The sequence below is a fragment of the Centroberyx affinis genome, unplaced genomic scaffold, assembly GCF_046629955.1.
Source record: "Centroberyx affinis isolate AG114_WGS23_722 - 3 ecotype Tasmania unplaced genomic scaffold, CSIRO-AGI_Caff_v1 ptg002845l_1, whole genome shotgun sequence".
In the NCBI taxonomy this organism is placed as follows: Eukaryota; Metazoa; Chordata; class Actinopteri; order Beryciformes; family Berycidae; genus Centroberyx; species Centroberyx affinis.
The window spans coordinates 211,665-224,179 of NW_027280985.1; the positions used below are offsets into that span (position 1 = coordinate 211,665).

Consider the following 12,515-nt stretch of genomic DNA (forward strand, 5'->3'; position numbering starts at 1 on the left):
TTGGTCCAATGAGCGCCGGGGGACTAACGATTAGCCAATCAGCGCCACGGGTGGGACTACCGCCGTTGTCAAGCTGTTGTCAAGCTGTGCACCGGAACCAAGGAGGAGTAATTACAACAATGGTGACCGCTATAGACAAGATAGACGCTGCTATCGAGGCTGTTCTAAAGCGATTAAAAGTACCAATTACTTAGAAATCCGAACAGCACTCTGCTTTGAAGGCATTCATTCAAAGGGGAGATGTTTTTTGCGCATCAGTGTCGACTTAAAATTACGTTAGATTCAGGCGGATACGTTGGTCTCTAGTGATTGGTTAGGTAAAATCGAATCCCCCTCCCCCACGGAAATCGGTTAGAGTGGAGGCAATGTCAGACTGAAGATGGAAATGTAGCGTAACGAGTTGACAATTTTGTCTGATATCAGGCAAGTACAACTCCCCCTAAGCCCTGCATTTTCTCTTCTTGTCATCACTGAATCAACTTTGATAACATAAGGAAAGAGGGAGCTCTTTGAACTTTCTCTGCATTCATTAGTTTGTATCAGACTTTTAATTGGGTGTCTGCATGGCGAGAGACTGTTGCACTTGTGAGAATTCAGACGCTGACACACAGCTCCATGTGGTACCGTCATAATCTTTGGGGAATGGCAATATTTTTTTTTTGCCTCACCATTTCATGCCATGGATGAAACCTGAGGGGGCTATGTCACATGGTCATGGTCCCAAGAGTATTAATCCTGCCATGGCATGATTTTTATTTTTTTCCAAAACTTTAACAACATAAGCTCCATTGTGCAGATTTGCCACCCTGTTTCTTCTCATAAATCTTTTTTTTTTTTACGGTGCAGCAGGAGCAAGCTACTTGTTGGCATAACCTGCCTCTAAAACGATAGATGAATGTCTTCATAATGGCATAGAAAAAGTGTTCATATTTTTTTTTCTGAGTTCTCTCCTCCATTTGATTAGGAGTTTGCTTAATCCCTCAGTAGGCCTCTGTTATAAGCTTTTTGGTAATGACCTGCTTAATCCCCCACTACAGATAAAACGTACAGGCGCATTAACTTCAAAGCAGTTTCCTCTTTTCTCGGCTGGCTCTAAGAGAGATAAACAATGTTTTATTGTTGAGCATTAATGCAAATTTACATGTTGGTCTGTCTGTGTTGACGTATGTTTGTTAGCCAGGCATCTGTCATTCTTTTTAGCAACAGCGAAAGGAAGGTGGCCATATCTCATTTCCAGTCAGAAACACCAGGTTGTTTAATGCCAGTTCTGCTTTGGCAAGCTTAGTGGCAGGAGAGAGAGACTTATATTTTTGATACTTGTAATATAAAGGGCACTAGAGCTGGGCAGGTGTAAAAAATAATAATAATAATAATAATACCAGTTGGATGTAAGGCCAAATGCGAGCATACACCAGTAATACAAATCTTGACCACCAGGTGGCAGATGCAAGATACGCCTGAGCAACAGTGGTGTGTTTTAAATGAATAGAAGAAGAACGCAGCACACGGCCTGTGACAGTTTTTCATGTTCATAGAAAACTTAAAGCTCCCTTTATAAACAAACATAATATAATTATCAACTTTTCACGTCGCGTATTACCAGTACAATACAATTTAATAGGCTACATTTAGTGTAGGCTTGGGCTACTTTTTTAGTTTACCAGATCATCTTATAAGGCCAAATGCTGGAGCAGTTAGTGTGCAGAAATCAAACCAGTGTAAGCTTTTATGAATGAAAACTGAATGAAAAAAAAAAAGTCATATCAGAGCTTTTAGTTGCCAAATCGGCCCGATACATTGACTTGACCACTAGCGTAAAGAGAGCATACCGTAATTTCCCTAAGCACTGCATATTGAAAAAAAAAACATTCCGCATGAACCAACCAACCAACGAACACACAGAGCCTGGCTCTTACTGAGCTGTTCCTCCCGAGCTCCTCACAATTGAAACAAAAGAATGAACAAACCCAGAATACATTCATTTGAGAAAAATTAAGTGCTTTTCTTTGTTTTTCGCAAGAGCTTGCCAAATATTTTAATAGTGAATAGAAATTGTTTTAACAAAGAATCTCCAACAACTTTCTAATGCTTCACTAAACAGGGTTCATCCTGCCTTCTTGTTATTGCAAACACAACCTACCACAATCTACGACTCTCTCTCACCTGGCAAGGTATACCTCATCAAAGGCATATTTGAAGATACAAATGCATTGCCAAAATGATAAAATTATGTCAAAATTGAACTTAAGTTGATGCTTTTTGTGAAGTCAGATGTCACATTAAGCTTGCTTTTATGTCTGTCTTACTTTAGAGCTCCACTACCAGCATTGCGTCACGTTGCCATCACCGTTGCGCCAGCGTGACGTTCTCCCTGCTCCACAGAGCACGTTGACTTTTGAATGGATTCACCAGAAATCAATCAATTCAACTGTATTTCAATGAGGGAGAACACGTGCATCAGCCATCGTGAATTGAACCTCAGCGATTTTTTTCGCTTGGACGCAGTCATCGGTCGCAACGTGGACGCAATGCGAGCAGTGGAGCATCTTTCACTGCTGGTAAAGGAATCATTCCTTCGATGGCTGACAGCTGATGGAAAATGCCTGACGCTCAATGGCTGTAGTGGAGCAGGGCCGTTATCTGGAACTGGAAATAGCATTGACAGAAAAAACAGCCTCTTTGTTTCCACATTTCTTAAGAAAGACAAAGTTTTGTTTGTTTGTTTGTTTGGTTTTTTTGCTGGCATACATGCCTAGTAGCAAATAACATGCGTGGTAGGAAATATTAACATATTTTGGTGCTGAAAAGGTTGGCTTCTATTGTTGACCATCACCACTCACTCACTGAATTCTAATGAAGTGTGAGCAAGTGCAACAGATGGAGAAGGGACCGAGGGAAGCATCCTACTCTAAATGGCTGTTGGATAAAGATGCAAAAAGTTGTTTTTTTTCCCAATGAGTTGTTTCCTTGGCTTCATCCTTCCGCCTACATATTATCATAATCGCATACAAAGCGTGACACAGACAACCCTCTAACCCCCCTCTTCCTCAATATGCACACACACACACAGCCTCCTTCCACCTACCTAACATGCCTCTCAGCTCCAGCATGAGCTGATAATTTACAGGCAGTCTGAAACCCCCACCTGACTTCACCCGTGGAGGAGAGCACTGAAAATGTCAGGAGTTTAGTTAGGGCTGGAACACCTGCGCCGCACGCAAACACTGGGCTTCTGCTCCAATAGCTCCCCAAGGGCAGCTCACTAGCACTCAGCCTTTATCGCAATGATGGCTGCTTGTGATTTTTACACCAGAGGACAGCAGGAGAATAAAAACAACTCCATTTACCCATCACTAGGCACTGTGCTGCAGTGGGCTTGACATGTTGTAAAGGGTTTAATCTGCACTGGGAACCAGGACAGAGATTAGCAGCTAGTTTGGCTAGCGGTGCCTTTCAACAAGGTCACTACACTACAGCAGTTTAATGGCATAATATAGTATATTAGGGCAGGTTTTAGCCTCTTCATATCTTTATAGCTGCAACCAGCAGTTAGTCACTCGGTTGGTCCCAAAAATGTCAAAAAACTTTACTGCACATGTGCCATTGCAAGACACAGCTATAAAGACTACATGAGCCTGCATGCTGCATCACTTTTGAGTTTAGTTTTGGTTGGTAAAGCATATCATTGCCAAGGTGCACAATCGTGGGTTCAAGGCCCACCAGACACATTTTTAGACGTGCCCGTGTCAGAGTGACAAACAACCATGTTATCCAGTGTTGCTGTGTCCACCCGGCGTGGTACAGGAGCTTTGTGGCATTTTCAGCCATTCCGTTCTTTTTACACTTCTTTTCTAATTTTTGCCAGAGCCGCTTGCATCTGTGAAGCATGGAAATACACTATTTTGACTTGTTGGTGTATTTATACACTGTGAAGAAAGAGAAAATCTAAATATTACCTAAATATGGTCTCTTTATTTATTGTGCCAAAAGTTCAGTTTCCCGATTAAAACCAATGAATGAATGATGATACCCACTCCCTAGAAACTCACTCTAGAGATTCATACACACACTAAGTCCCTATAATAATACTATAGGAATATTATAGTCGTTTTTCCCTCAGTGTTTTTAAGCTGTATTTTAGTCCCTTTATTCTCTGGGTTTGATTGCTCTTTTATTACTTTTTACCTGTACTTCATACTTTACTTTCTCATCTTAAACAGGGGAGATGGTCATAAAGGCATCCAGAGTTTTGCATTTGTTTAAAATGAACTCTCCAGCTGGTGTCTTGAACAGCCTGTCCACATCTGAGGTGGAATTGGATACTTGTAAGCCAGGGAGGGGCTCAGTGCATTTCATGAAGCAACTGCCAGTGCATCCCTGATATGTTAACAATCCATCACAGCTCAGCCTTACGGGAAAGTACTTGTCATCGAAGCCCGGCCTGTGGTGATCTCCGAAAGCGGCAAAAAAAAGCTGTGAATAATCGGACATGTGAGACCCCCCACCTTATGACCTTATATGCCCTGTGTTTACGGCTCCCTGGTCCTTGCATCAATGTTCCTGTTCCTTTCATCATTACCATCTCAAAGCATCTTTTCAACACACCTCTGTTCGAATACACCAATTCCAGCAGTGTTGAGGCATTTTTCGAGCATTGCCGTTGGTGTCAGGCTGCATTTTTCACCATATAATAATGCCTCATAGCAGTGCTCTGCGTTTGATTCTGCTTTTCATCTGCTGATATGATTTTCAAGTCTTGGCATGCTTTGGGTGTACTGGTTTCTGATCTTTTGCTGTGACAAAAATGGCCTGAAGGGTTTGGCACATATAATGTTTACACTATCCAGATCATGGCGTATCGCATAACATACTCGCACTTACCTGGGTCAGGTATGGCCCCCAGTGAAAAGGCTTCAGGCCCCATTTCTAGAAGTCACATTCTAACAGTTCACCTCATTTTGCCACAGCATCAGTGCCCAGTGCAATAAAGATGGAGGAAACATAATGAGTGAGTGAATTGGTTCCAACATCCATAAGGCTAATGGAGTGAAAGCATCCAGTCACAAGGACCATAAAACCTGAAAGCAAGCCTTTCTCAGCCTCTGTGGTCCCCAGTGCCAGAGCCAGTCTCTCCCCACTATTCCACCCCCACCCATATGGCTGTTATGTCTGCTTAGTAGGACAATGTGGCCCCTGTGCTTCCAAGGCCCTGGGTGCCAGGGCCACAGTGGAGGCCAAGGACAGCAAAGGAAATTCCCCTTTGGGAGGGTTAAGGAGAGGCTATGCGAGGCTGTTTTCACTGCTCATGGGAAACATTGGGGCTGCCATCAGTCTTCAACTTCAAGTATTTAACGATCAGTAGCATCTGAATGTACTTCCTCGTAGAGTTGGAAACATAGAACCAGCATCAAATTTCTTTCATGGGATTGGGAGTTCCTCTGATGTGATTCTGCATATTGATACCTGAGAATTCACATGCTCGCCATATGGGTGCTCACAGCGATAATATAGCTCTCTTGGATTGCCAGTTGCACACTCGCAGACGCCTGGCTGAAGATGAGTCACATTATCAGTTGCAGTATACAGCTTATCTCAATACTGCTCTGTTTGCAAAGCTATGGAACCATAGCTGATTGCAAACGGACTGAATGGGGCTCTAATGTTTGGCTTAGATTTATGAGCGTAGAAAAAAAAATTATTGCTAGATGCAAAAGTAAAAATGTGTTCCTTGGGAAAGGAACTAACATCTCAAACATGATGAAGCATTTGTCTCAGCATGGTGTAATATAAGAGAATATTGTGGTTTTAAATATGCTACTGTATCCATTCCCACAATATGCCCCTAATACAGCTTCAACACACACATAAATCCCCCAGGCTTTTGCTAATGTTTACACGTAAATGAATGACAATTACAATTGAATATATTCTATATATTTTCTTAAATAGCCACACGGCTCAAACTTCCCACAGACCCCCTCCTCCACATTTGTCACGAATAGAAGTACAAACGCTCTCAGTTGACCATCTCCATGAGACAGCATGGTTGCATGGCACTTCCACATTGCATCCCTCAAGAGAGTGGGGGAATGTCACAGATCAATGATGAGGTCACAGTTCCACAGTTTCCACAGTTAAGTATAATTTTTGGGTAAGCAAAGGGTAATACTGATATCCCAGTTATCGTTACGCAATCAGTGCAGTATTTGTGGATTTTAATACATTGAGGCTTTATTTGAATATAAGAACCTACAAAAATATCATCATTATTAGTAGGGCTGCAACTAACGATTATTTTCATTGTCGATTAATCTGTCGATTATTTTCTCGATTAATCGAATAGTTGTTCGGTCTATAAAATGTCAGAAAATGGTGAAAAATGTCGCTCAGTGTTTCCCAAAGCCCAAGATGACGTCCTCAAATGTCTTGTTTTGTCCACAACCCAAAGATATTCAGTTTACTGTCATAGAGGAGTAAAGAAACCAGAAAATATTCACATTTAAGAAGCTGGAATCAGAGAATTTTGACTTATTTTTCTTAAAAAATTACTCAAACCGATTAATTGATTATCAAAATAGTTGGCGATTACTTTAATAGTTGACAACTAATCGATTAATCGATTAATCGTTGCAGCTCTAATTATTAGTCACTGTAAAAGCTATTTAATTTAATAGAAATGTGAGAAGACCCACTTGTTAAGGATCTAAATGTAATCTACAATAGTAATTATAAAGGTCTTAATGTATTTGTTAATTTGCTAGAAACATTTTCTTACAAAAAAATTACATTATAAGAATTAGTATTGACAATCAGTAAAGAATCAAATGATAGTGGGAATTGGATTTGATAAGAATACCAAAAACGCCCAAGCCTGGTTCATTATGCAGACACTCTTTCCCTCCCCCTCTATCCCTGGGAATGGTTGTGCATCACGGCATTTAGGACAGAAAGGATGGGCATAACCCTGGTGCAATCACCTTGGCTACCAACTAACATAATACATACAGAGAGCCATGTTTGGTCATTCAGGACATGCACAAAGACTGATGCTATCATTTAAAATGCTGAGGTCTCATGTCGCCACCTGCTTTTTCAAACACTTTCCAATTTCCTGAAACGGGACATTGGGAGTGTGTAAGCCGAAAAGCTCCTCTTCTTTTCCAGTGTCTTTTGCCTCAATCTGTCAAGCATGGAAGGCTTTTATCCTCCAACAGGATTGTCTTCCACATCCTGTCCAGTCACATCTGTTTATTTTTAGTATTTTATGTCAGTGTACTTTTCTTTCTACGTCACAAGAGCAACTCAGTTATTACCAGAGGGATTACATCTGCGCAACACTTTAAGAGTTGAGCTGATAACCCCTGGATTACACCGAGGCCCATCCACATCTTATGGACATATACGTGCATTTGGGTCAAAACACACAAGAAATACAGCTACTGTCTGGCCAACTAGGTAAAATGTTGTTTGCCCTGCATTTACACTGTGCACAGCAACAGATATGGTTTACATAAATCATCAGTGGATAAAGAAATGGTATTCTTTGTGCGTAAATCTCAATACACAAGCGACATCCTGGCTTTGAGTCTGGCCTAGGATCCTTGGCGCATGTCATCCTGTGAAGCTATCATGAAGAAGAAAGGCCAAAAAAATCTTATGAATTGAGGTAATTAACCAGCAGTAGAAAACATAGTAGTATTTTTTGCCTGGTCAAGTTTAGGCTGTATTTAACTCACTGACTCAGGACAGTTCCCACGCTGCAAAGCCCGAGCCCATGACCATCCACCTTGAGCCTCAACGTTGGCAGCAAACTACCATAAAAAGAGCCAATTATTTATAGTCGGTTCCCTGACAAGGCGGGCCGTACTTATCTTCCAGGGTGCAGTTCCGCCTTGTATTTTCAGCATTGTCAGAGCTCCCACCAGCCCAATCTTTCATCTCCTCACTACACTGACATTTCTCCAAATATCAATGATACTTTTTTATATGTGGCAATAATTTAGCAAGCAGAGAGAGATAAGCCAAGGCAGATTTTTTTCACAGGAAGACAACAATTTTGAAACTAGAACATTAGAGGAAGGAAATATCCAAGTTGGGTTTTTTCTCTTTGGGCTTGAAAATGAATCAGTTGTGTATTGGGGGGGGGGGGGGGGTAAATGTTGTCGGAAATGTCATGGAAATGTTACATCTCAACCAACACCGGTTTACCACTCTTATTACAGGGACAGAGCCTCAGTTCAGTGTTTGGACTTTACTCTTTTGCTGCTGAGCCTTTCTTAACAAGGAGCCTATACTTCATCATCTTCCACCAGCTCACACTGCCTCAACATTGCTTGTTAGAGAGCCCTCAAAGCCTTTTAGACGACACATCCAAGAGAGTAACTTTGTTAGAGAGGCCACTAGCACTGTAATTTGACTTTGTGTTGCTATGGCAGATTGCCCCCATTGTCCAATTAATACACATTAATTGCACTGACCTTTAGGAGTGGCTGGTTTAAGCTGAGGCATTGAGATGATCTTGGGGAGTAATGAATTTCCTCCCATCCTCCTCTTTCATCGGAGGGCCTGGCTCTGTCATTGCTGTATTTCTAAATTCTTGAGCAGTAAGTTGTAATTAGTGTGGAGGAGGTGGCCCCAGTTTACCTATTGATTTTTTTTGCTGGGTCGATGAAAATGCCAGAGAAACATGGCAGACACGAAGCATGGAGCCAGACTGATTGGCTCTGTAACATGCCCGATTTGCTCAATGCGATATTTCAGGCCTCTGTCCATCTAGACTTGGTCTCAAGTACCCCCAGTTCCCTCTACACTTACCAGCCTCTCTTCAGGTGCTTCTGATTCATCCAAGTTGTTGAAGACAGTCTCCTCACACAAGAAACAGACAGAATTGTATATTTGTCAAAAGTCACAACTTGCCCTCTATTCCAGAGGAGGAGTTTTGTTTCAAGCAGCATTCTCTCAGGTTCATCTGTAAGAACAGGCTTTGGTGCCCAAAGCCCCTTATCCTTTTAAGAGGGAATGGGAGAATTACTGGATAACGGCTATTTATACTGTACAGTCTATTGCTGCTCAACACACAGCGCTATTTACCCTAGAGCTGATTGGCATTTGATGGTTTGCTAAATGATTTCTTTTGGTTGCATTCAACTCAATTTTAGATCACTCACACTTGTTAAGGGGTTTTGTCTGTGGTATAAGCAGTATTCATTTGATTCAGTTGATTTCTTTCACTGAACTGGAGTGTGACACCTACCTGCAAGTAAACAGAATGGTTAAGTCAGTATTCTCTAGTTTTGCCACTGACAGTTGCTTTTGATGCTATGCTATCCGTCCTTGGCTGTGTGCATATGCAGATGGATCTCTTCAGTTTATCCTTCGCTCTTTAATAACAGTGATTCAGTAGGGCATGATGGGTCAATGCAAAATAATTTCATCCTGTTCAGCCATCAAAGAAATGAGGCAGTAAAAGGCGAGGTCTGTAGGCAATTGAAGGTCATAGTTGGTGCAGCATGTTGAACAATTTGAGTGTGTGTATTTTTTAAAGTTTTGAATTAACCTGCTCGTAACAACTTATCAAACATACACGCCACTAACGTATCCTACTTTTGTGTCTCTGTCGTGCAGGTGAGCTGTGACCATGCGTTGCCTGGCTGCCCGGGTGAACTACAAGACCCTCATTGTTATCTGCGCCCTCTTCACGCTCATCACTGTGCTGCTGTGGAACCGCTGCTCCAGCGACACCTCCCTGCGCTTCCTACCCCGTGCTCCCCCGGTCGCTCCCAGTCCCAAGGTGGGCGATGCTAGCATCAGCAGCCAGCAGCAGCCTCCGCAACCCCCAGAGCCCCCACCTGTTGTTGGTGTTGTTGGCGGGATCAAGTACGAGGAAATCGACTGCCTGATTAATGACGACACCACTGTCAAAGGCCGGCGGGAGGGCGGAGACATCTACCTGCCCTTCAGTTGGATGGAAAAATACTTTGAGGTGTACGGCAAGGTGGTGCAGTACGACGGCTACGACCGTTTCGAGTTCCAGCACAGCTATTCCAAGGTGTACACGCAGCGCGAGCCCTACCACCCCGATGGCGTCTTCATGTCATTTGAGGGATACAATGTGGAGGTCCGTGACCGTGTCAAGTGCATCAGTGGGGTGGAAGGTAAGAGTTGTTCCAGTAATTTATTTAATGTAGATTAAATTAGTATCTCTCTGAAATACGGATTTAAGAAAAAGGACCCGATTCAGACCTTGACGTAAGTGCCACACAATGGTGCTTAACCTAGAAGCTACACGAGAGGGAGTGCATCTTGTCGCCATCAGCATTGCGTTGCTGTGACGCTCTACCTGCTACACACATAGCACTACAACTGCATGGTGTTCTGATTATCCGTTGTCCTATTTTCATCGACTGTTCCCCACCCATTATGCATCAGTAATAGTGTTTTAATACATGCTATGTTAATCATCATAATATGGGCAACAGGTTATATAACATTTAGGCAGTTAGTTACCATAAAACTCAAGATACTAGATGTATATTGCGATTGGCTATTATATAGGTAGGTATCTAATAGCCAATTGCATAAATGTGATTGGATAAAAAGTATGTTTTGCCAGCAATGTCATGCAGTCATGAGAACAAAACTGTTAAACACAGTGCTATATTGAAATTTTACTGTTTATGCTTGCTGTGCACTTTTACATGAAGTGCCGTTGTTACTAGAAGGTCCAGGTAAAATGCCTGTCCAGTTACCTGGAGCCCACTGTAAAGGGCTTGAACATTCTGGTCCTAAGAGAGGGCACTACTAATTAACACTCACAGCTTTCCCTCTCACCTCTATTTGTCTCTGTATAACTTGAGGCTAAGTGGGAGCCTGGATTGTATAAACAGTTGCCTCTGCCTTTTTGCTTATTATATGAGGGTATTAGCACTTCTTGTGCACTTGAGTGTGTGTGGGGGCTGCTTTTTTGAGTCCAAAGAACACCTCTTAAATGCAAAGACATCCCTGTTCATTAACAGACACGGCTCTGCCCACAGAGAATTTTTGAGGAAGAGAGCCTTAAGTAATCTACCTTTTGCCCCGGTGAATAATCCACCAACAATGAACTTGCATTAAGTAAATGAAAATGGAATTGATTGCAGGGCCTGATTGACTAGTGGTGCATTGGTCTGCTTTGGTCTGCTCACCTAATCCCTTAAAAGGTAGATTCAAATTTAAAACCTATTCGTGCATCACCATTTTGTGTTGGTACAGACATGGACAGGTCTTCACTTTAACAAGTTTTAAGATTTAATTTGATGTATCACTGTCTTCTCTTTGCCTGGATTGGTTGAGTCCATGAATGTGGTTTCATTCTCTCACTGGCTGTCTTCCTTCTGACTTGTGAGAGTGGAAAAGTGTGAAAATGTGTGTACTGATTTATACACACACTTGGGGAAGGCCATATCTGAGTGAATGCTGAGTTTATGCTATTTGTTATGTCATTGCATCGATCAAGTTTATTGAATGAAATCATTATCAGTATTGTTTTGTCAGGTAACTAATTGTGCTTTTGCTGCATCTCTTCTCGAGTAGGCATTATTTTGGGGCAAAGCTGTACTTGAATAAGAGACAGCTACTTAAATCTCAGTAGAGAACATTTTGACATGACCCGAGGCAGTGTAAGTCCACATTGTGTCCTGGATTAGGCTACCTTACTGGCAGGCTGCAGCTTGTAAGACACCCCAAGGAACCATTCTGTTCTCCTGTAGCGCTGCTAATGTCATTTACTGCCCTTGTTGGTTTCAGTGCTTAGTTAAAACTATTTGATCTCTCAGTTCTGTCCATAGGGGTGTGCAAAATTTTGTTGAGGTTAAATCAATTTTGCAGGAGCTATAGTGGGGAAAAAAAATTGCATAAAATTCTGAATGGCAGAAAAACTGTCATGATGGAAATTAAAATCTGTATGTGCAATGGATTCAGATTTTTTGATGGAATTTTGGAATGGAATGGAATTTTTGTTTCTAAATCTTTAGAATCAAAAAATATTTTAGAGTTATTTACCAAAACGTAAAGTTGCTTGTTATAGTGCCACCATCTCTCTGATCTGTGTATTTTTTGTTGCCTGAGAAGTGGGGGAGATTTTTTTATGTCTCTCCTCTTTGATCCAATCATGCTTGTCAAATAAATCCCATGTTTTATTGCAGATACATGATTAATATATAAATTATGATTATGATTAATATATATATATAAATACATGAGTAAATCAGCACCAGTTCGGCCAAGTGACACATTTTGAGTCCTCTATTCGGTCTGTTCTAAAGTGAAGAGTTAAGGCTTGACTAACATGACAGATCCAATTTCAAAAATGCCCACACAATCTGTGTCACCTGTCCCACAGCCCAAATGCAATTAGCCTTTGTTTAACATTAACAACAGTCAAACTTGATTTGTGTCCAGTCAATTAAAAATGTTTCTTTTTTTCACCCCCAGATTTCTGGCATTTCAGTAAAAAAGCTAGCTGGATGCCTGTCACA

General features: G+C 41.6%; 1 protein-coding gene across 1 annotated transcript in view; it reads left to right on the forward strand.

Annotated features, from left to right (window-relative positions):
• glceb (glucuronic acid epimerase b) overlaps positions 1–12,515 on the forward strand; it is a 62,845-nt gene that overhangs the window by 32,235 nt on the left and 18,095 nt on the right. Inside the window, exon 3 of the mRNA XM_071536235.1 lies at positions 9,625–10,154. Coding sequence (XP_071392336.1) covers positions 9,638–10,154 — 517 coding nt within the window. The 5' untranslated portion in view covers positions 9,625–9,637. The remainder of the gene's footprint in view (positions 1–9,624; positions 10,155–12,515) is intronic.